The sequence below is a fragment of the Chrysemys picta genome, chromosome 7 (genome assembly GCF_011386835.1).
Source record: "Chrysemys picta bellii isolate R12L10 chromosome 7, ASM1138683v2, whole genome shotgun sequence".
In the NCBI taxonomy this organism is placed as follows: domain Eukaryota; kingdom Metazoa; phylum Chordata; order Testudines; family Emydidae; genus Chrysemys; species Chrysemys picta.
Window position 1 is genome coordinate 56662618 of NC_088797.1, and position 24416 is coordinate 56687033.

Genomic DNA, 24416 nt, shown 5'->3' on the forward strand with positions numbered 1-24416 from the left:
CTAGATAAAAGCAGTGCATTGTTATTTATATTAGGGTTGGTTGAGAGTTTCCCCTGGAAACTGTCTTTTTGGATTAAACAAAACTTTTCACAAAACGTGTCTCCTTTTCATGGAACATTTAGATTTGTTGTTGAAAAAATGAAAATTTCCAGTTTTCAGCCAAAAGAACGTTTGTGTATTTTTTGTTTGTTTTTCTTGTTGAGGCAAAGTTGGTATTTTCAACAGACTGCTTTCCAACTCCTTTTCTGCCTCGCTCTGTTCCTCGCTCCGCAGCGCCTGCTGACAGCAGCTGAGAAACGTGATAAGTGGGAGCTCCTGGGTGTGGAGCAGGCTTTTAACATCTCATGATTGTCGACGCTTGTGATTCCATTGCAAATGTCATGATGTTTGGGCTTTCTCCTAAAGCCCCAGCTCCTGGAGTCAGGTGATTTCAAAAGAATCCCAGCCTTCCTCTTTAAAAGAACGTGTCCAGCCCTCGTGATTGCTGAGGAAAGCTTAGAAATGGGACCTCCAAGGCTCGAACACCAGAGACAGATACAAAGAAACCCAAATATAGCATTTAAAAGCCTCTCATGATTTTAGAGCCAATCTCGCGATTTGGAGGCGTGACTCGTGGTTTGGGAAAGGCAGTAATACTGGTATCAGGTGACTAAATGCAGCTGGGCTCTATGGAAAATTTGCTCCAAATGTCCTAGCCAGCTTTGCATCCTGATCAGCGCAGTGTAGAGACCCAAGGCTTCCAGCTACACGCCCACCCATCACCCGTGTCTGCCAGCTGCCCTTGCCTAGGTTGTGTCCATTGCTTCCCAGGTGGCCCCTTCAGGGGCGCAGGAAGCCTTTAGCAGCGGCCCTGTTAGCGGGAGGCAGCTCTTTGCAAACCAGCTAGAAAGGATGGCGCATCAGAGAGGATGCAAACCGGCTCCCCCCGGCTGGGCTTTGCCAGGGAAGGCAGCTGAGGGATGCTGCCCAGGCGCTGGAAGAAGGGCGGTGGGAGATACTGAGAGCCCAGCTACCTGGCAGGGTTAGCACGAAAAACACCCCCCAGGCAACTCATGGCATTTCACTGGCAGCTGTTTCCTGGGAATCCCCCCAGGGAAGCCCCCTCGTACGAGCCACTCGCCCCCCCCCCCCAGCAGCCCCCTCTCCACCAGCCACAAGCAGAGGGATGCAGAGGGTTCAGTTCTAGGAGCCAGCACAGGCGAGACCTCCTGACCCACTTTCCAGGGCAAGGTAACTCTAGGTCATCGCCGTCTCGCTCAGCTGAGGCTGGCAGCTGCGCGTTTCTCTTCCCACTGGGGGAGGGCCCCGGCTCCCAGCCTGCAGCGGAGCTGAGCCTAGGACAGAGCGCTACAGTCCAACAGCAAAGCGAACAGCAGATTGCTGACAGCCAATGGCGAGGGCAGCCTTAGGTGGCACCAAATTTCCGCCAACCAATAGAATCCCCTCAGCAAGTCTAAAGGCATCATTAGCGATTCTCCCATCCTCATCCTCTTCATCAGCATCCTTCTCCTCACCTGGCATTGCTCTGCCAGTCCCAAGAAGAAAATAACAACAGCAGCAGGCGCAGGGCACCGGAAAGCTTCACTACCTCAGCCCTGGCAGCTGCAGCCTGCTAAGCCAAGGAGGGGGGACGCTGCTGAAGTGCTGCGAGAGCTCCCCGCGGCAAAGCACGATCCATCTCCCGGGATCACGTTACCACGGGCACCAGCAGAGGCGGCGTCTTCACTGAAGCGCAGAGCGGCTCTGCCAGCAGCAGCACGCAGCTCTCCCTGAGGGGATCACAAGCGGATCTCCGCAGAGGAAGCCGCCGGCAGTAGCTATACATACAGCTCTACACACACGCGCGCAGTCCCCAGATGCCTGCCAGCGTGCTCCAAGAGGAGGTAAGCTCATCACAAGAGAGAGCCCTGGATGTGTCCTCTAACTTCTAGAGACCTGCTACGTGAGCTCTGCTGAATAGATCCCTGATGCCACCAGCTCGAATCATTTCTTTTTCACAGGGGGTTTAGTTAACTAGAACTGGTAAATTCTGGGGGGCGGGGTTAAAATCTCGTTGCTTTTGTGTTACTCTCAAAGCATTAACAAACGCAATTTGCTGCTAACCTGAGACCGACTGAGCCCACAGAGGTGGCGCAAGATCTTAAATAGTTAAGTATGCCGCTGAAATCTCCTTAAGGAAGGGGGTGTGTGGAGAGAGGAGTGAATCATCAACTGCTGGTTTTGCGGGGAATTTTTTTGAACAAAGCCTTCAGAACCATAGAAATGGTTCCATGCGAGTCTCTTGTGCAGATGGCCGATGGTTTTTATTAAAACTCCCACTGGAAATCTTTTCCTGTTTTTAAACCGACGTTCTCCTGCAGTATTTGTAACCCAAACATTGCAGCACTGTGCTAGCCTAGGACACTCAAGGTGAAATTGACTAGAAAACAAAGTGAAATTGATTATGCTGTGAACAAGGCAAGAGTAAATGAGAGGTTGCAAATGTCCAGTGTTCAGTCATCCTCAGCTTTTAATAATAACCTGGGGTGGGGGAAAATTAGACTTTTAAAAATGAATGATTCCGTTCTAGACGGATTTAGCTGATTCTCCCATCTAACGCCTCCTATCCACAGCCCGTCTGTGCAAAGTGGGAGGGAAATGCTACCAGCTCAGAATGGCAGGGTGTGGAGGACTACACGAGGTGCAGGGATGTGGAGAGCCCTGCCCTCTCTCCAGCAGAAATGCATGCCAGGACTGATGTTTTCCTTTCGTTTTTAAATATTTATTTAGGGACTAGATTTAACTGACACATCTGCCTTCTCTCTTTTTCTCAAGGTTGTGAATGGCCCTGCGCTATGTTGCTTGTGGGGTGCTGCCCTATACTGGCCTGAAATTGTATTACTGGGGTCTGGTCCTGAGTCCAGCTCTACAGAGCACATAAACTCTAGTAGGCTGTCTGGGCTGGCTGTATACCGGTTCACCTACTGGGTGCTTAATGTTGGGGGTGGGAACATCTGTTCTGCACATGGGAGCTGCAGAGTCGTTCATGAATGAGGGGGCACTCATGTAAATGATCTAGCCACTCCCCCACCTCTGGACCCCAAAGCAGCCCTGTTCAATCCCAATTCTTCTCTCAGGGCAGAGGCAATAGGAGCCAGCATAGCCCTTAGGCCAGGAGATAACTCCTCTCTCTCTCCTCCCCACCCCATTGGTCTCCAGCCAAGTGAGCCCTCCCCCCCCCCATCTCTCAGCTGGATTTCAGAGCTGTCTGTGGGCCATATGGCCTCTCGAAGGCCTATGCAGGGAAGATGACCAGCATAGCTGTGCTGCTATAATTATATCAATGTCAGTAAAATTCCCTATGGGGTCAATCTGGGATAAGAGCATCAATGTGGGGTGTAATTATACAGGGATAGCTATGCTGGTAATTTTCCCTATCTAGACAAGCCCTGAGCCCCCTTGGCCAATTATCATGCAGCCAGGGAAGTATGGCTTCCTGGTAGGAGGTCATATGGGTATATCTGACATTTGGGCTGGGGAGAACCCTAATGTGCCTAATATCTGGATTATAATGCATTTCTCAGGCACTTTAGGTCTGTCCCCCAAACCTCTGGATGTATCATTACTATGAACATAAGAACGGTCATACTGATTCAGACCAAATGTCCATCTAGCCCAGCATCCTGTCTTCTGACAGTGGCCAATGCCAGGTGCCCCAAAGGGAATGAACAGAACAGGTAATCATCAAGTGATCCATCCCCTGTCACCCATTCCCAGCTTCTGACAAACAGAGGCTAGGGATACCATCCCTGCCCATCCTGGCTAACAGCCATTGATGGACCTATCCTCCATGAATTTATCTAGTTCTTTTTTGAACCCCGTTGTAGTCTTGGCCTTCACAACATCCTCTGGCAAAGAGTTCCACAGGTTAACTGTGAGTTGTGTGAAGAAATACTTCCTTTTGTTTGTTTTAAATCTGTGGCCTATTAATTTCATTTGATGACTCCTAGTTCTTGTGTTATGAGAAGTAAATAACATTTCCTTATTTACTTTCTCCACACCAGTCACGATTTTATAGACCTCAATCATATCCCCCCGTTAGTCATCTCTTTTCCAAGCTGAAAAGTCCCAGTCATATTAATCTCTCCTCATATGGAAGCAGTTCCCTACCCCTAATCATTTTTGTTGCCCTTTTCTGAACCTTTTCCAATTCCAATATATCTTTTTTGAGACAAGGTGATCACATCTGCATGCAGTATTCAAGATGCGGGCATACCATGGATTTATATAGTAATATGATATTTTCTGTCTTATTATCTATCCTTTCTTAATGATTCCCAACAGTCTGTTTGCTTTTTTGACTGCTTCTGCACACTGAGTGGGTGTTTTCAGAGAACTATCTACAAATACTCCAAGATCTCTTTTTTGAGTGGCAACAGCTAACTTGGACCCCATCATTTTATATGTATAGTTGGGATTATGTTTTCCAATGTGCATTACTTTGCATTTATCAACATTGAATTTCATCTGCCATTTTGTTGCCCAGTCACCCAGTTTTGTGAGATTCTTTGTAGTTCTTCGCAATCTGCCTGGGACTTAACTATCTTGAATAGTTTTGTATCATCTGCAAATTTTGCCACCTCACTGTTTACCCCTTTTTCCAGATCTTTTATGACTATGTTGAATAGGACTGGACCCAGTACTGACCCCTGTGGGACACCACTATTTACCTCTCTCCATTCTGAAAACTGACCATTTATTCCTACCCTTTGTTTACTGTCTTTTAACCAGTTACCAATCCATGAGAGAACCTTCCCTTTTATCCCATGGCAGTTTTCTTTGCTTAAGAGCCTTTGGTGAGGAACCTTGTTAAAGTCACATTGACTAGAAGAGAGTTGTGGGGAGACAGGGCCCCAAGCTGGGATGCAAGAAGACAGCTCTCCAGCAACAAAGCTGTCTGGCAGCATGGATTTGCCCTGGCTCTTCCTTTTAAATGGAAATATGTTTGATTCCAAATGTCTGCAAGAGAACCTGTAGAGTGCCTGGGGATCCTCCAAGGGGAATTTCTCAGCCTCTATAACAGTCACTGTGGGGAGGTATTGCTGAGGCTGTGGATTCTGCCTGGGAAAGGGAGGAGTTGGGTGGCCACATAAACAGCATGGATTGCTTGTAATGCCTCCCTCAAGAAACTGGGCCAAAGTGGAGCCCTGGCCCCAGAGGGTGCCCTGCCACCAGGAAGAACATGTGTGTGAGCCAACTTCTAATGCCCTGCCACCAAAGATACCAAATAGCCTTTGGAGAGGCAGAGCCACCTGTCCAGGCTTCCTCAGTGTGTCCAGAAATATCAGGCCTGATTCTGCCATTCCAATTGGGTAGTGACTGTACACCCAGTTTGCACAGGTGAAAATGGCTGAGCAAGGTATAGCACAGCCCAGGCCCATTTGGGCTGATTCTCAGGGGTCAGACGCTCCAACAAGTGCTTGGCCACTCTGAAAATCAAACCCATCATGCCCAGATTCAGACTTGAGATGGGCACCCCGGTGTGCAGACATGAAGCAACCACAACTGGCTGAGAGGAGGATCAGTTACTCCAGATTTAATGAAAGGATTCATTCGTGCGTGATCCTTTCATTATGCATGTGTGATCTGGCACTCCTGCTAATACAGAGGGGTAGGGCATGTGAAGAATGAATGTTGTGTCATGCTTGCATCAGGGGAACTGGGAGCCAAGACTTCTAAGTTCTATTCTTAACTGTGCCACTGACTCACTGGGTGACTTCAGGCAAGTTACTTCTCTCTGTGCCTCGACTTCCCCATCTCTGAATGTGGGGGATAATGATACTGACCGGTAACCATGAGGTGCCAACTCCAAGGTTTTACTTAGGAGCATGCAACACTTTCCTTATCCTTATCACTCCTCACCCAGAGATCTCAAAGCACTTGGCACAGGTCGGCCAGTATCGCTCTCCCCTCTGGACAGAGAAGGAATATAAGGCAGTGAGAGGTGAAAAGGTACCACAAATGGGTTGTGAGGCTTAACCCAGTAATATCTGAACTGCCCTGAGATCCTCCATGGAAGGGGCTGTGGAAGGGAAAGGATGAGTATTAGGAGAAGCCCTGGGAACAAAGTGTGAATCTCATTCCCCCTGTTGCTGGTTTGCACATTGTAATTTATTGGTGGCTGAAAGAAACGAGCCCAGCCCAAGCTCTTAGAGACTCTTGAGTGATCGATGTAAAACACCCATTGACAAAGCCAAATGAGAGTGATTCCCTGCACCCTTAAGGAGATCTCTGCTGGTGGTGGGGGGGGGGGTGTCTTTAAACACCTTCGCTCCCACTCTCCATGCCCCCCAAAGTCCCAGGGCTGAGATCCACCCCTGTATAGGGCATTACAGATCCTGAGTGGTGCCTAGGGATGAAGTGGTGTCTAGGCTTCACACTGACCCAGGGTGAGGGGTGGGTTGCACCACAGGAGAACAACATGCCATTGGCTGGGTGCTGCTGGGCCTGGCTGGAGAACCCCAGACCAAGTCCTGCTACCACTCAGAGGCTGCTTTAGTAACCTTCTCTCCTGCGCGCCCCCCGTCCCCGCTCAGGATATAATGCAGGAAATGGCGGGGTGGGGGGGGTGGGGATGCTGTGATGGAGAGATAGCCAGCCCCAGCTCCTAATGCCCCTCTGTCCTAGGAGATGGGTGTGTTGGTGGATCAGCAGCCCAGAGCCAACCCCTCTTGATCCTTGAGGTGGGGACCAGATTGTAACCAACACAATGTTGTTTGTTTTTAATGTCCCCTCCCAATGCCAGCTCTCCAAGGATCTCCCCTCCTCCACCATCACCGCCAGGGCAACGAGGAATGGGGGAGCAGGCATGGAGAAGGCCCCGTCCAACCAAGAGGACTTGGGAGGAGACCGGGGCATGACGGATGATATCTTTGACGAGAGCTACTGTGAGAAGAAGGGCCCCAAGCCTGCCAAGAGATACGTCTGGAGGAACATCGTCCTCATGAGCCTGCTGCATTTAGGGGGCTTGTATGGGTTGTGGCTGATACCTGCAGCAAAGCCTGTCACCTTGGCATGGGGTAAGTGGAGGGGACTCTCCCATCTTCCCTGTATGATGGTGAAACTGCAGGGAGCGGAAGAATACAATCACCCAAAAGGAGATGAGGCCAGTGCCTGAGGGTAATAAAGAGTAGAGGTTGCAGAAACTGTCACGGGGTCTTCCAGGAGCACAAGAGTCAGGCTTGCAGAGCTAGGTGTCTCATGTGAGTGAAGGCACAGGAATGAGTTAAAGCTGGAGCTAATTCTTGTATCGCTTCCCCAAACACACAGATAAAAATTGAAACGTTAAGTTAGACTCCAAGGCAACCTTGTACAACTTCATTAGGCTGTTTCACACGCAACCAGTTCCAGTCAAGGCTGCAATGGATGAGAGATGACTAAGGCAAACCCGCTGGGGTCAGATATGCTCTCCCCGCTCAGACCCTCTGGCCAGTGTTAGAACCAAACTCATCTTCTGAAATGCATGGCTGAACTGCAGCTGGGATCAGGATGGGAGGTGCCGGCTCTCACCAGAGACCCTGTCTTTCACAAAACTTTTTCTGACCTATTTTGAAGACTTGAGCAGTTTGGTTAGTTCAGATGACGAGGTGTGGCGAAATGTGCCTGAAGTTCTGACTGCTTCTCTGATCCCAGCCTCTGACTATTACAGAAATGGAGCATTTTAAACTAGAGATGGGGGTCTCATTCATGTCTGATTTACACGGCTGAGTAAGAAAACAGAGTCAGGCCCTCCAGTTTAGATAGTTCTAGCCAGATGCTCCCTAGGTAACAATCTGGCAAACCAGGCTGCTGGACAGTCCCTTGTGAAATCTGGCTGGGATCTCCCTTGCTGTCCTTCCATGCCACTGTCAGGCTTGGGCTGGTCTACTCTCAGAGGCTTCCTTCTGGGATGCTTGGGCCTCTGGACCTGGCTAGAGGCTGGGAGGATAACAGCCAGAGCTGGGAAGAGAGATCTCCTTCCAGAAGCAGGCAGGAGGCTTAATTGTTACCCCTTGGATTTCCAAGACCTGCTGGTTTGACTCTCTGCTCCTGTGACTGTAGCAGGCAGTGGCTGGTGGGGTTGCCACAGGCATGGTTCACAGTCTGCCGAAAGGTGGTGGCGAAGGCACCAGCATGAAGACAGCATCACTCAGAATGCTGCCATGCACAAAATGGTCCCTTTACAAAAGAATCCTGTTGGGCTTTTACCCTGTGAAACTGATATGCTCCAAGGACAGCGTCTTCTCCTGCATCCCCCATAATCTGGGAACTGTGCATGCTGTCCCAGGGGCTGACCTCGCTGGGGGGAATATGCAGCATCAGCGTGTCCTTGGGGGAAGCTTTCAAGGCCCTTGACACTATTTTGTGCAGCAGAAAGCCTTGCTCTTCGGGCCCTGTTGCTCTCTGGTGCAACATTATCTGTTCTGAAAGCCCCAGCTCCAGCCTTGCATGCAGAGTTCTGGGAGCCTCACAGACCTGCTCCAATGGAGCACCTGGCTGCACCCTAGAGATGGGTCTGCACCTCAGCATTCAGCACGGCAGCCAGATGCCCTCAGAACTAAGTCAGGGTGGGGTGAGGAGGAAGGGGGTTGGTTTGGTGGGTTTCTTCCAGGGAAATGGGACAACCATGTGGTCCAGCAATGGGATGAGCTGGGGTCCGTGTGGGAGTTAAATAATGTCTGTCCTTCTTACCCTTCCCCATCTAAGAGCATTTCTAATGCATCCCTAAGCACATCTGCCCCCTCTGTTCTCATCCCATTTTGCTCCAGTGCCCCCAGTCTGTGTCTCACCTTCCTCTGTCTCTGGTAGTGCCTTAGATCTGTTCTTCACAGCACACTTGTGTTCTCAGTTCTGTACTGTTGCTTTTCTTTGCTGTTTTCTGTTTCAGGTTGATCTTTCTGGATTTTAATTTCAGTTTAGCAGTGTCCTACCACCTGGGACAGATGAGCATCCCTTATTCAGAATATATACTACAGTCGTAGCTCCAGTCTATGCTCTACCACTACTGTAAGCTGCGGAGTCTGGGACCTATAGCCTATTATATTTTTGTAAGGAATTACTCATAGTTATACCATCCTAAACCACTCCTCTGTAGGCTTGATGTTCACATCCCTCAGAATCCTATAGACTCTCTGGTTCTATCCCCTTTAATTTCCATCTTGCCGGGTTCTACATACTAAGTTCTTATTGCTTTTCAAGCTCTCCAGCCCTTTGCTGATGTTTGCCTTTCTCAGTTCCTGCCCGTTTTATATCACACAATCTCTTTCTGGACCAGAGTTCCCCAGAACTACATAGTATTGCTGGTCTGGCAATGTCCCTTCACTGCAGCATCTGTGAGATCCCTTTGGTCTCTCAACATTGCTGCTTTCTGTGCATCTCCCCTATCATTAGTGTCCAGCCAGGGATTCTCTTTCCCCAGAGGCACTACCTGCATTTGACAAGGCCAACTCTGGACTCTTATGTCCTGACTGTGGCCCTCTGTTGTGGCCAAAACGCATGGAAGGGAAGTCAGGGAGGGTGGTATACCCTCACGGCTCTGTGCTGGGGGCCATTCTGTGCATGCTGTCCTCCTTGCGCTGTGGTGGAGCAGCCTGGGGGTTGCTTTGATTTATGGCCTGTAATGGCCATAAAGGGGCTATACATGGATCAGCATGGTGCAGGGGTGTTTTAACAATGCCCATTTCCTGCAGTGCCAGCAGTGGGGAACATGTGGGACATTTGTTCTGCGGTGCTGTGGGATCATCCTTGCACTATGGTGATGCCTCCCTGGGCCAGTTAGGCAGAGTTGGCAGCCAAAGAACCCTGGCGGCGCAGTACAAATCAGCTGCACTCCACCTGAGGATCTGGCCCATATTATCTAACCTCTCTACAGACGCTCCTGTGTTACTCTTTCCTCAAAGCTGTTGGCAACACCTCCTAATTTAGTATCCTCTGCCGATTTAATTAATGTGCCGCTTGCCTCTCCTCCAGCTCAGAGAGGAGGCAGGATATTTCTGAACAGAGCTGTCATCCCATTCTATCCACAATTACTCCTTCTAAACACTGGCCTTTGGAAACGGTGCATACGTGGTGCCCTTATCCTGCTCCTGGGAGCCTGTTCCATAGAGGAGTCAGACTTCCCTTCATCTTCAAGCACCACAGCCCCAGAGATAGGGGAGTAGTTCATCCCCAAGTTGTGCAAAGAATGGAGGAACAGAACTTTCCATCTCAATGCCAGTGAAGTCAATGGAGTTTCTAGATTCATAGATTTTTCAAGCCATTCGGATCATCTGTGTAACACAGGCCAGAAATCCTCCCCCAGATTCTATTTGATCTGTAGTGTATCTTTGAGGCATCCAGTCTTGAGCTAAGACTTCAGGTGATGGGGAATTCATCGTGTCCCTAGATGAGTTATTCCAATGGTTGTCCCTGGTCCCCTGGAATAACTGAAATCTGAATCTGGCTCGCAGAGAGGGTAAGGCCAATACTTTCAAAGCGGCCATTGAGTATTGGGTGACTAATAAGAACAAAAAGATGGTCCCTGCCCCACAGAGTCTTTGATTAGCTACAGCAGTCGGTCACAACCACCAGGCGGGGAGAGCACAAGGTTTTGACTGATATCAACAGGGGTCTCAGCTGTAGCTGAAATCAATCAGAGCTGCAGGTGCTCAACATCTCTGCAAAGCTGACGGCTGTCTCATGTTGGGCACCCAAAATCAGAGGCTACTTATTTACATTTCAGTCCGAGGTCCATGCCCAAGGCTGCACAGTGAGTCAGTGGCGGAGCTGGGATTACAAGCAGAGTTTTGGGCGCCCGGGCCTGTTCTTTAACCCACTCCCCGCTGCAATAAAACCTACTCTCTCATTCTGCCAAAATTCCTTCAGTGCCTTGTCTCCCTTTCCTTGTGTGCCTCCCTGTATTTGTCCACCACTCCCCTATCAGTTAGCTCTCCCGTAGGAGGTGCTATAAGCCAATCACTGCCTGGCATTTGTCTAGCAAAGGGATAACTGAGGTTCCTGAGCCCCTCTGTCACTCTGGTGGCCTTTTCCAGTACCTTAGCCAAGAAACAACATGACCAAGAAAGCAGTGGCCCAATGCAGTGTCTCTAGGCCCGGGCTCAGGGCTATAAATAGAGCATCTAGTTCCCTAACCCACAGTTTTCTTTTTAATGCTATTAAAGTTGACTAAAGATTCTCCAGTTTAATTCTCCAGGGACCCAGCTAGGGATGCTCTGGATCTGTCCCCTGTATGTTGCCTGGCTGCACCCTTCAACTACTTGTAGAAAGCATATGGCCTAGTGGTTAGAGCATGAGCTGGACTCCTGGGTTCTAGTCACAGCTCTGCCATGGACAAGCAGTGTGATCTTGGGTAAGTCAATTTGCCTTCCTGTGCCTCAGCCTGTCTGTACAATAGGTATAAAGTCACACAGAGGTTTCATGAGCTGAGGTTTGCAATATGTTTCCACAGCATCTTATGTCTAGGGAGCACCGTGGGTTCTGACAAATTCCCCGTCACTGAGAAGCCTCACTCTCCCCAGCCCTTTCCTCTTGCTCCTTCATGTGCTTGTCACTGGGGTTCCAGCGGAAATCGTCACCCGGACCCGCAGAGCTGTATGTGACTGATTGAACCTTCCCCCTCTTTTTCCTTTTCCTGCATCTCCCTGGTTCCAGCAGGATCAGCCATGTGGAAATACTGAGAGTCGCCTTTCCTGCCAGAAATAGGGGACTCATTCCCTCAAGGGCTCCTGACCCAGCTTTGCAGACCTGAGAGGTGCTGAGACATTTAGGGTTTTTTTCTGAAGCAAAACCACACTCCAAACCTTTTGATGCTCTCCTGTCATTAAACCAAAGCTGGGACCGACCCGAAGCCCCAGGCCCAAGCCCCCTCCTGCTCCGACAGAGCTGTGGGGCAGGCCAACTCAGAACTCTGTAGCCCAGGGCCGTCTCTATCAACATTGCTCCTCCTCTCGTGTCCTCTTCTCCTGTTGATGTCAGTGGCAAAGCTCTCACTAACTTCTGTGGTGCAGAGTCAAGTGCTTTGTTCTCCACCTTTCTGTTCCTTGCCCCCTTCCCCGCCCAACCTCCATCCTCCTCAAATCACTTTTGCCTGCCTTGGGAATCAGTTGCTCACCCGGTGACCCCTCTGCCCCTGGCAGATTTCAGAGCCTCCAGGGGGAGAGGAAGTTTGACAAGGGAGGATATGTAGGGATAGGCAGAGTTATGGAGAGCATTGGTGGTGGTGGCCAGAAGCTTGTTTGATATAATAGCGGGAGGGGAACCAGCGGTGGATTTGAAGAGAGGAATGATGGGATCTGATCAGCAGACATGGAAGATGACTCTAGCAGTTGCACCTTGTACAGTGTGGAGTGGGGGGCAAGTATGTGTTTGAGATGCCAGAGGAGGATGGTGTAGTAGCTGAGGCTGGACATGAGGGCCTGAGGAGAGTTGTGGCCCTGAGGGTGGAAAGAGAGCCTGATCTGGGAGCTTCGAAGAGGAAGAAGTGACAGGTGATTACTGGAGAGTAAGCACGGATAGGTTTGAACTAAGGAGCTGTGTGAAAAACAAATGGGCACTCCTGGAAACTATGGTGACAAACAACAACCAAAGGCTTTGTATTTAAAAATAGATACCCGGAAAATAACTCTCACTTGTCCTTCTTTCTCCCAGCAGCCACTGGCAGAATCCACATTGTTAGGATTTTAGGATGTGTTAAAGGGCATTAAGTGGGCACCAGAGGTACTGCCAAGTTTACCTGTGATTCCTGCTTATATACACAGGCTGAAATCAGTGCAGTTGAACCATGGAAGGTATTTTCCCAGGGGATATTAGGAGGTGGATTTTGCACTGAACAAGGATCGACTGGTAGGCACTGTGGGTGCATCCTCTGAGATTACAGGGAGGGAGGGGAGAATGTTAAGGTTTCTTCAGTTCTTGTGACTGAACTTTTGGCCCTTCCTTCTGATCACGTTTTGCTTTTCAGGTGCATATCCAAGCTCCCAGTTTTCCTCTGATATTTGAGCCCTTGGGGTGCTGTTGGAAAAGTGCCACAGGGTCTTAGCTCTAGGACCAGTAGCTATAATCCATTGTAAACTCTGTCCTCGGGCCAGTATATGGGGATAGACCAATGCACACGGGGACAGGGTGTCATGGGTCTGGAAGACAGAAGAGCACATGCTTTTTATCCAAACAGGCCTCTCTCCTTAAGGGATGGAACTCCACCTGACTGACTCATGACAGCACCACGGGGGAGCAAACAAAAAAAAGCCAACTTGATACTTTTCCAATCCACCACCAATCACTTGTGGCCTGTGTACGACTTGGCAATGAATCTAGAAGCTGAGCAGAGAGGAGAACTGAGGAGTAGGGAGAGGAGGCGGGAGGGAAGGGGGAAGCTGAGCAGTCTCCAGTCAATGATGGAGCTGAAGGTATGGTCTAGGATCTGATGGGACAGCCATTTTCCCCAGCTCACTCCTGCTTGAGTATTCAAAAGGGTGGGGGAGAGAAGATGACCCTGTGTGTAATTCACTTTCTGTAACATCTAAAAACACCTGCCAGTCAGTGTGATGTCTAACATTGTAGTGTGTTTGGGGGGTGGGAAATAAGCATATCTATAGGGAAATCTTAAGAGCTTAAACCTATAGCGGGGCCCCTCGGTAACTATGCAGGATAGCTATCCAGGCTTAAGTCATCTACCACGGAAATGTGTAAATGCCAAAGAAGTCTAACTAGGAGAAATATGATGAAATGAACTAGGAAGTGGAGAATTTATCCAGATTATCAGGGGAAATGCCTGAAGAGCGAGATCTGTTAGAGTTGTTGCCACAGGGCTGTACTGGAAGCAGCAGTTTTATTCATTGAGTGTCCATCATCATGGTATCAAAGTACAAGTGTCTCTTTTGCCTGTGCATCTTCAGAAGACAGTTCTGCTCTTGTGTTGGATCAATGGAAACTTTCCAACTGGACAACTTGCTCTAACTTAGCTGACTCATCGCCTTTCACCCCCTTTTCTCATGTCCAGGGTTCCTGTGTTTCCTGCTGAGTGCTCTGGGGGTCACAGCTGGAGCGCATCGTCTCTGGAGCCATCGGTCCTATAAAGCTGGCTTGCCCCTCAGGATCTTTCTGGCCATTGCCAACTCCATGGCTTTTCAGGTAGGAACCCCTCTCACTGGTTGTCAGCTTGCCTGTCCATAGGAAAGCAATGAGTCACAATCCCTTCTTCTGTACCATTCCCCTCTGACAGCTGTATCTCCAGAGTTATGCCTGAGATCAGAGATCTTCACCTTTCACATAAGGGGGAGACTTACTGAGTAACACTGCTACTAGGATGGGTGAGGGGTATTGGGAGTGGGAGAATGGCTAAGGAAATACACCAATAGGAAATCACTCCAAACCAGGAGGATTTCGCTCTCCCTCCAGGGGCTCTTCTCCTCTTGACAGTTGTTTCTGATTCCCATGAAGGACTTGGTGGAATTAGAAAGTGATGACTTATGGGCCTAACTTTCCTCTTGCTTAGAAAGTTGCTAAAAGGAAATACTTTCACCCAGCGTGTAATTAGGCTGTGGAACTCATTACCACAGGAAGTCATTGAGGCAGAGAACTTATCAAGATTCCAAAAGGGATTGGACATTTATACAGATAACAAGAATATCCAGAATTACGATCATAATTAACGACAACAAACTTTCTTTAAATGTTTTTTTTCGGGAAATGTTTGAAAAACTATTTTTTTCCATTTCAAAATGGAAAATTTTCATTTTTTGAGACCATCCAATTGGGGGGGGGGGGAGATTCACCCTGGGGCTAAACTGATGAATCAGTATTGGCAAAGCAGCAGAGCTAACCAAATCCCCCAAATGATCAATTAAAAAAAGTGAATTAACAAACAATAGAAGCTTTTGAGGAAAACTTAAATGTTCTGAGGAAAAATTTCTGGTTTTGAAAAAATGGCCAATTTTTTTCAAAACACAAATCGAATAAAACCCATAAAAAATATGGACTTAAAGTCAATGAGATTTAGGCACCTAAACCAGTTAAGGGATTTTGGTAAATTCCACTAGGTGCCATTTTGCTTCTTTAGACACCCGACTACGTTGTGTATATATAGCCCTAGCTTTAATCCTTGCTGATCTGGTGAGTCATCCAGCCATGTTCATTCCAGAATGACATCTACGAGTGGGCCCGAGATCACCGCGTCCACCACAAGTTCTCCGAGACCGACGCGGACCCTCATAACGCCACGCGGGGCTTCTTCTTCTCCCATGTTGGCTGGCTGCTGGTGCGCAAACACCCCGACGTCATTGAGAAGGGCCGGAAGCTAGACCTGGCTGACTTGAAGGCCGACAAAGTGGTGATGTTCCAGAGGAGGTGAGCCGGGTGCGGCTGGGGTAGGGGAAGAAAATAGGGTGATTGTGGCACAAGATGAAGGGCAGGTGTTGTGACCAATGTATCACTGGGGAACCAAAGGGGCTCTGAGGCATGGCATCCGGCTACAGGAATCTCTTGCAGGGGTAGTCAGTAGGCAAACCGCGGGCCCAATCTGGACCACCAGACACGTTTGAATGGACCTCAAAATCTTTTATTTACTTATTATCATTATTTTCTCTGGAGTCTGGACCTTGACTAGACCTTGACCAAGACATTTGGACCTTGACAAAAAATAATTGACTACCCCTCCTCCAGAGCAAAACTAACCCTCTTGGGATGGCTCAGGTGTAAGTGTTTGGAGTATTGGGGCCATTGTTTGGGAACCTGGGCAGAAATCCATGAGGAACAAGTTCCATCCAGCACAGCAGTGGGATATATTACATGTTTTCCTTTGTTTGTGGGACAGGAGGAAATGGGGTCAGAAAAGGCAGGGCTCCAGCCTCGCTGGAAATGTCGCTGGCACAGACGGCCCAGTGCCAACCGGCTGAATCCCTCTTGTATAGAACATGTCCCACTGCTGCTGCAGCCTTAGCAGGGGAAAAGCCCTGGGCAGCCTGTGCGGAACAATAGTTCCTAGGTAGGTTGGTGAGAGGAGAGGCTTCTGCTCGTATCTCAGGGCCTGCCTCTTGCACAACCCCCATGCCCCTGTGGAAATGGAAGAGGCACAAGATTCCCTCCCCGCACACACACACACCCCAGCTGCACCATATGGTGTCTCCCCCTGTGCAATCTTTCACTTGCTGGGATTGGGTTTCCCTCTTTCTATCCCCTCCCCCGCCGCGCACACACGGCCCGGTTCCCCAGGGCAGCCGAGCGCCAGGCCTCTCCCAGTGTGAGTGACAGGTTCCCTGACAGATGGAGGAGAGGACTCTCTGCAGCCCACAGGTAAGGAGCCAGAGCTTGAGCTGCAGCAGCCCATGCCCTGAGATCTGGAGGTCTCTGGTTTAATTCCAAGTGCGTCAGCCAAGATGGCAGCTGTCGCGCTCCCCCTGTACAAATGTGACCTGGCAACAATAATGATAAATGGAGCCCCAGGAAGCCTGGCAGCTCTGCTTCAAAGCTCATCTGCTGGGTCCTTCTTACCCCTGCCAGTGGGTGCGTGACTCTCATTGTGTGCCCAGCCTATCCCCTTTATTCTTCTGTGCCCATTTTGTCACTGCCCTTGTTTTCCTTTTTCTCCAGGGGTCAAACCAGGGCAGAGGTGGGCTGGTTCTGTGCTGTTTTCTTTGTATAGTTAAAATTAGCATCTTTTCCCCTGCCCCGGAGACTCAGCCCTGGTAGATGACCTGAACTGCCCATGCCCCTCAATGCTCCTCCATGGGATGCACCCGCCCATTAACTCTCTCCCCATTCTGTTTCCTGGAAGGTTTTACAAGCTTTCTGTGGTGGCCATGTGCTTCCTGTTCCCAACCCTAGTGCCCTGGTGCTTCTGGGGGGAATCTCTCCGCAACAGCTTCTTCCTCCCCGCCATCCTGCGCTACGTGGTGGTGCTCAACGCCACCTGGCTCGTGAACAGCGCTGCACATATGTTTGGCAACCGGCCCTATGATCAAAACATCAACCCCCGGGAGAACCGCTTCGTCACATTTGGAGCCTTAGGTACGTTGGTGGCGTCTTTTAATTCCAAACCACTCCACAAACTGACTGTGAATGAGACAGGCAGAGATCACTGCACCCGCCACTGAAATGCAGCTGTGTCTGGGGAGGAACACAGCAGCTGTTCAGTAGTGCATAGCAACAGTGCAGGAGAGTCTGGGAGAGAAGGGAAGAGGAATAACATCCATTTATAAAACTGTGGGACAGGGAAAATTTTAGGTGCATAATTACATAAAATGGACCAGATCCTCAGCTGGTGTAAATCTGCATTGCTTTGAAGTCCATACAGCTATCCTGATTTACATCAGGATCTGACCCTAGGAACCCCAATGTTCCTGCACTCACATACGGGAAGGCCAGAAGCACATAGACTCCATCTGGGTGATTTCGCCCACGCACCTGCAGACCTGCCCACTCACTGGAGTGTCTCTTGCTCTAGTCAGTGGGTACATAGGGCAGGGGGTTATCTTCTCCAGTGTCCTACATATAGCATCTCTTTATCTCACAATGAGATTTATTTGCCCTGCCTGAAGGTCTCACTGCCTGTTTGTTATGATAATTGCCCCCCGCTCTCTCTTTTCACCTCTGGGAAATGATGCTTCTGAAATAGCTGGACACACGCAGCCAGAAGTGCCCAGTGGTTTCTGAATTGAGACAGCCAAGTCCTGATTTTCAGAGGTGCTCAGGACCTGGGGAAAATGAGCCCAGAATCACCATTAGCTTTGTACTGCTTTTCTGGGCCAGATTCTCAGCTCGTGTGTATAGTAGCTCTGTGGACTTCGGCAGCACTCCACTGACTTACATGAGTTGGGGATCTGGCCCCAGACTTTCACTAGCGAGAGTTGGAGCTGCACAGTTCCCCTCTGGATCTGAGCTTCTCAGACTCTGGGGCTTGAAAATGGATGGATGGAGCCTCCAAGAAGGGCCAGGACTCACTTCAGATCTCACCAGGAGCTCAGCCAAAGATAGATGGCTTCTCTCTGGGAGACGGAGGAGGAATCCGAAACCCCCACAAGCCTCACTAGGCTCTCTGAGGGGGCCCATTTTAAGGACTTTAATAAGGGGAGGCCCAGGCACAAGCAGAAATGCCAGAAATATCCTGAGTTTTCTCACCCAATTTGACAGCTTCAAGAGGGTCAGATAAACAGCCAACTGAGCTCTGGCCGGACCTGTGCTGAGATTAACCAGCCCTCACTTGTTCTCCCCTCCAGCCTGCCCTGGCCTCCTCACACGCTCTTAGCACCATCCTGGTCCTCCTCTGGTGTTGGACTCGGTGCAGAGGAGACGGGGCTGGTGGGTGATGTTACACATGGACAATTGGGGCTGAGGAGTCTCAGCTGGTGTTGGAAGAGGGGAGAGCAGCAGGACAGCCAGCCACCAGGGGCTGCTCAGCCCCTACTCCCCCCCCACCTTTCCCCGCCCAGTCAGGGTGCTGCGTGCCTGGCTCCGAGCTCTTTGTGACTGGCTGTTTGCAGGCAGGTCCCATTGACAGGGCTGGTATTTTCTGACATTCTCCCCGCCTTGGCCTCTCACTGGTGCATTGTCACCAGCTTGTCGATGGGGGAGTGCGCACGTAGCCAGCGCTTCCGCCACTGCCTTGTCACACCCTGCTCAGAGCAGGGTCGATGGCCCAGTGGTAGCAGTGCTCGGGCTCACCCCACGCTGGCGCTTCCACTGATGGAGCTGTGCAGGGATAGACCAACACTGGGAGACTTTCTAGAAACCCTCCGTGTAGACACAGCCTCGGCACACAGAGCCCGGGCTAAGCACAGGGCCTGGGCCAGCTCCCAGCGAAGTCAATGGGCTGCAAGGGGAGGAAGATCACAGGGCTGTCCCTGCCCCAAGGGGAGCACAGTCTGCATTCGGCACAGATGGCCCATTCTGGGGACATGTTGCCCGAGCCTGGGGAAGGGACTTCTATAGCATGACGGTTTCAAACCCAGCTTCAGGTGCATTTACAGTGTCTTGTCCCTGCTCTTCCGTTCCAGGCGAAGGCTTCCACAATTACCACCACACCTTCCCCTATGATTACTCCTCCAGCGAGTTCGGGTGGCACTACAACTTCACCACAGCCTTCATTGATCTCATGTGCCTCCTGGGGCTGGCCAGCGACCGCAAGAAGGTCTCCAAGGAGACCATCCTGGCTCGGAAAATTCGGACTGGTGATGGCAGCCACAAGAGTGGCTGAGGGCCTGTGTCATCCCCCTACAACCTCTTCACTCACCCCAAGCGAGCTGGGCACAGGGTTTTATGTTCTATTTACTAACCATTGAATAATGCTATCAGGTTGCTTCAGATGATGATGATTTTAATCCCCTCCTGCACAATGTATTTTAAATGATGTATTTAAGACCTATAACTTTGTCTCTCTAATGCTCAGCAGCTCCATCCCTCTCTTCTCTCTTTCTTCTTTTTGTTCTTCTTTTGTCAAGTTCTCTCCCTTTCCCTCTAACCCCTCCATGCTTCATTCTCTTCTTGCCTCTGCCTCTCCTTGGCAGGGAACTGGTCAAAAGCCTGTCCGGGGCAGATCGTGCCGCTGGCTGGACAGTGGGAGTGGAGGGGAGTCTGTACCAGTTGGCTGAAGAGTTGAGCTAAGGTCAGGGACTCTTTCCCTAGAAATCCCCCTTTCCTGCCTCTGGTTCTCCTGCCCTCCCAGGGCTGCTGACTCAGGATATGAATGAGTGTTTCTCTATGAGAACAGCAGCAAAGGCCTTTTCCAGACGGAATAGCAGCCCTGTCCCCTTCCTTGCTATCAACGAGAGAGCATGATGTTGTCTCCTTGGTGCTGGGCCTCCTTTGGCTCCTGTAGGCCAAGGAAAGGTGATGCTGGGGATGGGGAGAGGAGACCCTGAAAGCCTCTTCTGGAGGGGTAGCATCAGCTGCAGAACATGGTGGTGTGGGGCGTGACAGCTGCCTTCTCACCTCGCTAGAGTGTTGCAATGGCTCCTCTTGCCGCCCTGCAGCGTCTCAGTGCTAGAATTGCCTGGAACGACTCAAGCTGGGCTCCTAGCTGCCTGCGTGGGAAAGATGCAGACAAGGACATCTGGGGAAACGAGGGGTTTGATGCCATTGAAATACACTGGCTTGGGATGGGACAGAGTGGAACCGTGGGCAATATTTCCCAGGAAGAGACTCTTCCGGAAGAACGATAGCAGGAGAAGCCAGAAGGAAGTGACACAAAGCCCCATCTCTGTGTTAAGCTGCTTTGTGTGTCGGAGGAATGAGGTCCCATTTCTATGGAGAATGAGGTCCTAGTATGTGTCTGCGTCATACGGATTCTTGTTACTGAACACGGTTGAAATGGGGAGACGAAGGGGCAGCGGATGTGGCCACATCCAAGCAAATTGATCCTGTGTGTGACCAGCTAGAAAGCGGGGATGATGCTATGTCAAAGACCCAGGGGAGCCTCGTGTCTGTGCAGATGGGCTTCCTGCAGCCAATTAACAAGTACCTGATAGAAACTGACACCAAAGCAGGGACACTGAGAGGGTTCAAGCATGAGAAAGTTACAGGGTCCCAGCCCAGTGCTCTGTGTGACCTCTTCCCAGCACAGCCCCTCTGAAGCTAGGAGGTGGAGCCACGGCTACTGGGCAGATCCAGGCTGGAGATGGGACTGAATTGCCCCACTGTGCCAGGGGCAGGAAAGCATGTCATGTGGCCCATGATCAGCTCCCAACCCCTTCCAAAGCAAATCAGAGATGTCCTGGGGCCAGTGACTGCCTGTTGCACACACTGCAGTGGGAAGTGCTGGTGCAGCCATTGCTCATGGCGGCTGTTCCCGTAACTCCCCCAGACACACGGTGCTAGAGCAGGGTGCTGGCTGCTGGGCCATGTGTAATTCGTCCCCTGCAGACAGGGCCTTTGCTCCGGCGATGGGGGTCCGCTGCACAGCGCCGCTGCCTGGGCACGGAAGGGGCCTGTTTCACTCCTTGGCAGCACTGACAGTGGAGGCTAATGCCAGGCTGACTGCGCTGTCTGAGGCCTCAAGACATTGGGGGGAAGGGTTAAAACCCTTGTGCATTTCACCCCATAGCACTTACAGATGCCGCGGACAGGCGTGGCAGGGTGAGGCCCCATTCCCATCAGCCACTCGCCAGATAGTGCTGTGGTGCTGGGTGAAAGCTAGCGAGGTGCCCAGGCTGCTGGATCCTGGGGCAGAGCTGGGAAAGGCTGGACTGGGGTGGAGGAATGATGCTGAGATGCTCCTTCCCCCTTCCCAGCTGTGCTGCGTATCCTCAAGGGCAGGGTCCAGCCTTCCCACGTAGGCCAAGGTGAGCACAGCACTGCTGATGTCTTGCTGCGGTCGCAAAGCTCTTGCTGTCAGCCAAGAAGTCGTCCCTGGCCTTGTTCCTGTACATTGCTGTGACCAGAACTGTCCAGCTTTGCTGCCCAGCAGAGCTGCCTGCCCTCTGACAGAGCTAGCGAGATGAACAGGCTCAGGAGCGGGCCACCAGCAGATAAACCAGTCGGGAAGCTTTTAATTCCTGGGCTCTATACCCGGGAGGTGGATGGCTGGGTGGGATTCCCCACAGCTGAGATTTATAACTGCTCATAGGGTGGCTGTGGATAGTTTTATCCAACCGGATACAAAGAAACCTGCATGTCATAATCCTGGGCCAGATCCATCCCTGGCCCAAACCCCACTGACTGGAGTCTACACCCTGGGTGAATTTGGCCTCCCCCAATAGTTCTTCCCTCACCTCATCATCCGGACATGTTGTGTGATGCAACCTACTGTTCAGATACATGACACAACATGCTACGGCATCCACCATCCTCTCAGGAGAAAAGCAAGGGGTTGATCTGGACATTGCCTCTAAATCCCAAGAGTATTGATCACATCCAAAAATCCTGATGCAGTGGGGAAGCAGAGTGGAAGTAACCAAACAGCGCCGGTGTTTGCCCAGTCACTTTGTTGGTAGATTGGCATACATCTCTGGGTGCCTTAAGTCCTTAATACACATAGGAGTATTGACAGCTATTTGCAGGATGTTTTTTTCTTTGATGAATTATGGAAATGTAATTAATTATTTAATTGCCGTCATCAAATTGTGGGTGCAGGTGATTTTGAATGTATTGAGTTAGAATTTGTTAGATTAAGGAACAGATGCATCATTTAAAATAGAACCTTGTTTGCTTTGTATTTCTTTCTTTGGTGGCATGTTTGTATCCTAAGTGTGTTCTCTGTGAGTTTAGCTAAAGTGAGTCAGATTGAGAGGTGGACGTAGACAAAGCACCAGCATGTCTAGTGGCTAGAGCAGCAGGCCTCCTGAGCTCTATTCCCAGCTTTGCCACTGACTCACTGAGAGATCTAGGGCAAGTCAGTTGACTTCTCCATGCCTCAGTTTCCCTCTCTGTAAAATAGGGATAGCACCCTACCTCACAGGGGTGTTGTGAGGCGTAATTAATACTTGTAAAGTGAGATCAGGTTGTGGAAGGCCCAATATACATGCTAGTGGTGGCGGTGGTGGTAAATGACTGGATTGCAAACAGTGTTCTCAGCCCCTCTGGTATCCTGGAGACGGGACGTGCAAGTGTTGGATAAGTAGTGAAGGATTGGAAGGTTGAATCTGTGCATTGTCTAAGCTCTGTTGCTATTGAAATGTGAGTGGGATACAACTTTCCTGGTTCGGTTTCTGCATTCTAAGATCTCCGTGTTTTGTCTACTGAAAAACTTTTGGAAATAATTTCTACTAATTTGGAATCAGGCGGCTGGTTGTGCTGATCTGAACTGGTATCTGTTCATAATAAAAGTTTACTTTAAAACTTGACTGCCTGATGACAAAGGGCTGGGCGGGCTAGAATCTTCAGAGACTGCTGTTCCTGCAGATATTTCCTCCTATGCGGGGTTGGGGGGAAGGGAACCTGTCTTTTTAAATCTGGTGAATAAGCTGGTTTGAGGGCACTCACTCACAACCACGTACTGTGCAGTCACACCCCTGGAAGCGGGACGCTAGCCGTCCCTTCCATTAGGGGTTACTTCAGTTTAAATTAAACTCAGAGCCTCTCACCAAAACAGTGCAGCAGCTGACTGAAATGCATGCAGCAAAACACAAAATGCCAGCAGCTCAGCTCTGGGCACAGCTGAGCGTGGCACAGGACTTCAGTAACCTCATGCTGCAGGGGAGAGAGGAGGAATTTTCCTTCTGTGATAGAGCATCACTGGAGAGTGCTCCTGTCCCCTCTCCTCCTGCAGCTGGGCAGAAACTGGTCAGGGCAGGGACAGCCACATTTAATACATGTCTATAGACTCCCCCCCCCCCCCACCATCACTTCAGTTGTCTCGGAAACTGTAGTAGGGCTGGACCATCATTAGACAGCACTGTCCGGCTTCTCTAGAAGGGGGGGGAGGGATAGCTCAGTGGTTTGAGCGTTGCCCCCCCCCCCCCAAACACAGGGTTGTGAGTTCAATCCTTGAGGGGGCCATTTAGGGATCTGGGGCAAAAATCTGTCTGGGGATTGGTCCTGCTTTGAGCAGGGGGTTGGACTAGATGACCTCCTGAGGTCCCTTCCAACCCTGATATTCTATGATCTCTGCTGTCATTCTTGTAGCCACTGTTAACCACCAGATGTGGCTCCTAGATACACATGATGAGCCAGATTTCCCAAAGAGCTCAATGCTCATGAATGCTATCAGATTTTCAAACATGTTGAGCTCTTCTGAAAAATCTGGCTCTGCAGGAGGGCCATTGGTATAGACTGTGTGTGGTAGGGGGCAGTTTCATCTCATTTCTGAGGCTTTCATTGTTCTCCTCCTTGTACATGACAACCAGGCCCATGTGCCACAAGGCTGCTCTGAGCTATCAGAGGGCTTCAGTTCTTCAACCATGGCATTCAGTATACCAGTCTCCAAACAAGCTGTGAAGTGGAAGAGACCTGGCAATGTCTATCTGATGCTCCTTTTGTCCGGGCTTTGCAGGCATATACCCATGTGTCAAAACAGGACGCTGCACACATTCCCTTCCACTTGAGATGAAACAAGAGGCTGTGATGGCAGATTTCAAAGCCTCAGATTAGCCATTTGGTAATAACGATCACCCTGCATGGATTCGTCAATGTGTTGAACTCAGATTGCCAGATCTCCCTCCGGGTTAAGGTTGTTAATTAAATTCCCTGTCCAAATTCCTTTCCCAAACAATAGAATCCCTCCCCACAGCGCTGAATCAGCAGCTCACCCTCTTCCCTCAAGTTGATTCCTGTATTAATACTGCTAGAGCTTTAAAATATTGCTAAAGGGGGAGATTTTCAAAGGTACAAATGGGACTTAGGGCCCCCAATTCCTGTGTGCCTAGCAGCCCATTGTAACTCTGAAATCTCCCCCCTGATTTCCTCCCACCAGGGAAAGGAATATTTAAGCTGCAGAACACAGCCGCATTTGAAAGAAGTTGCTAGCAAACACG

The 24416-nt window shown here is 50.2% G+C and overlaps 1 protein-coding gene across 1 annotated transcript; it reads left to right on the forward strand.

Annotated features, from left to right (window-relative positions):
* The first annotated feature begins 1341 nt into the window (after positions 1-1341).
* On the forward strand, positions 1342-22782 carry SCD (stearoyl-CoA desaturase). Its single transcript, XM_005285549.5, has 6 exons — positions 1342-1883; positions 6785-7058; positions 14015-14145; positions 15155-15360; positions 16787-17019; positions 19005-22782. The coding sequence occupies exons 1-6, from the start codon at positions 1857-1859 to the stop codon at positions 19202-19204; spliced, it is 1071 nt and encodes a 356-aa protein (XP_005285606.1). The 5' UTR covers positions 1342-1856; the 3' UTR covers positions 19205-22782.
* Positions 22783-24416: the final 1634 nt, after the last annotated feature.

What these genes read in the sequence shown, in the direction of transcription:
- SCD (XM_005285549.5), top strand. Translation starts at nt 1,857, where the DNA reads ATGCCTGCCAGCGTGCTCCAAGAGGAG. An exon ending in CCAACTCCATGGCTTTTCAG is followed by an intron (nt 14,146 to 15,154) that starts GTAGGAACCCCT and finishes TGTTCATTCCAG; the next exon opens with AATGACATCTACGAGTGGGC. An exon ending in CGTCACATTTGGAGCCTTAG is followed by an intron (nt 17,020 to 19,004) that starts GTACGTTGGTGG and finishes CTTCCGTTCCAG; the next exon opens with GCGAAGGCTTCCACAATTAC.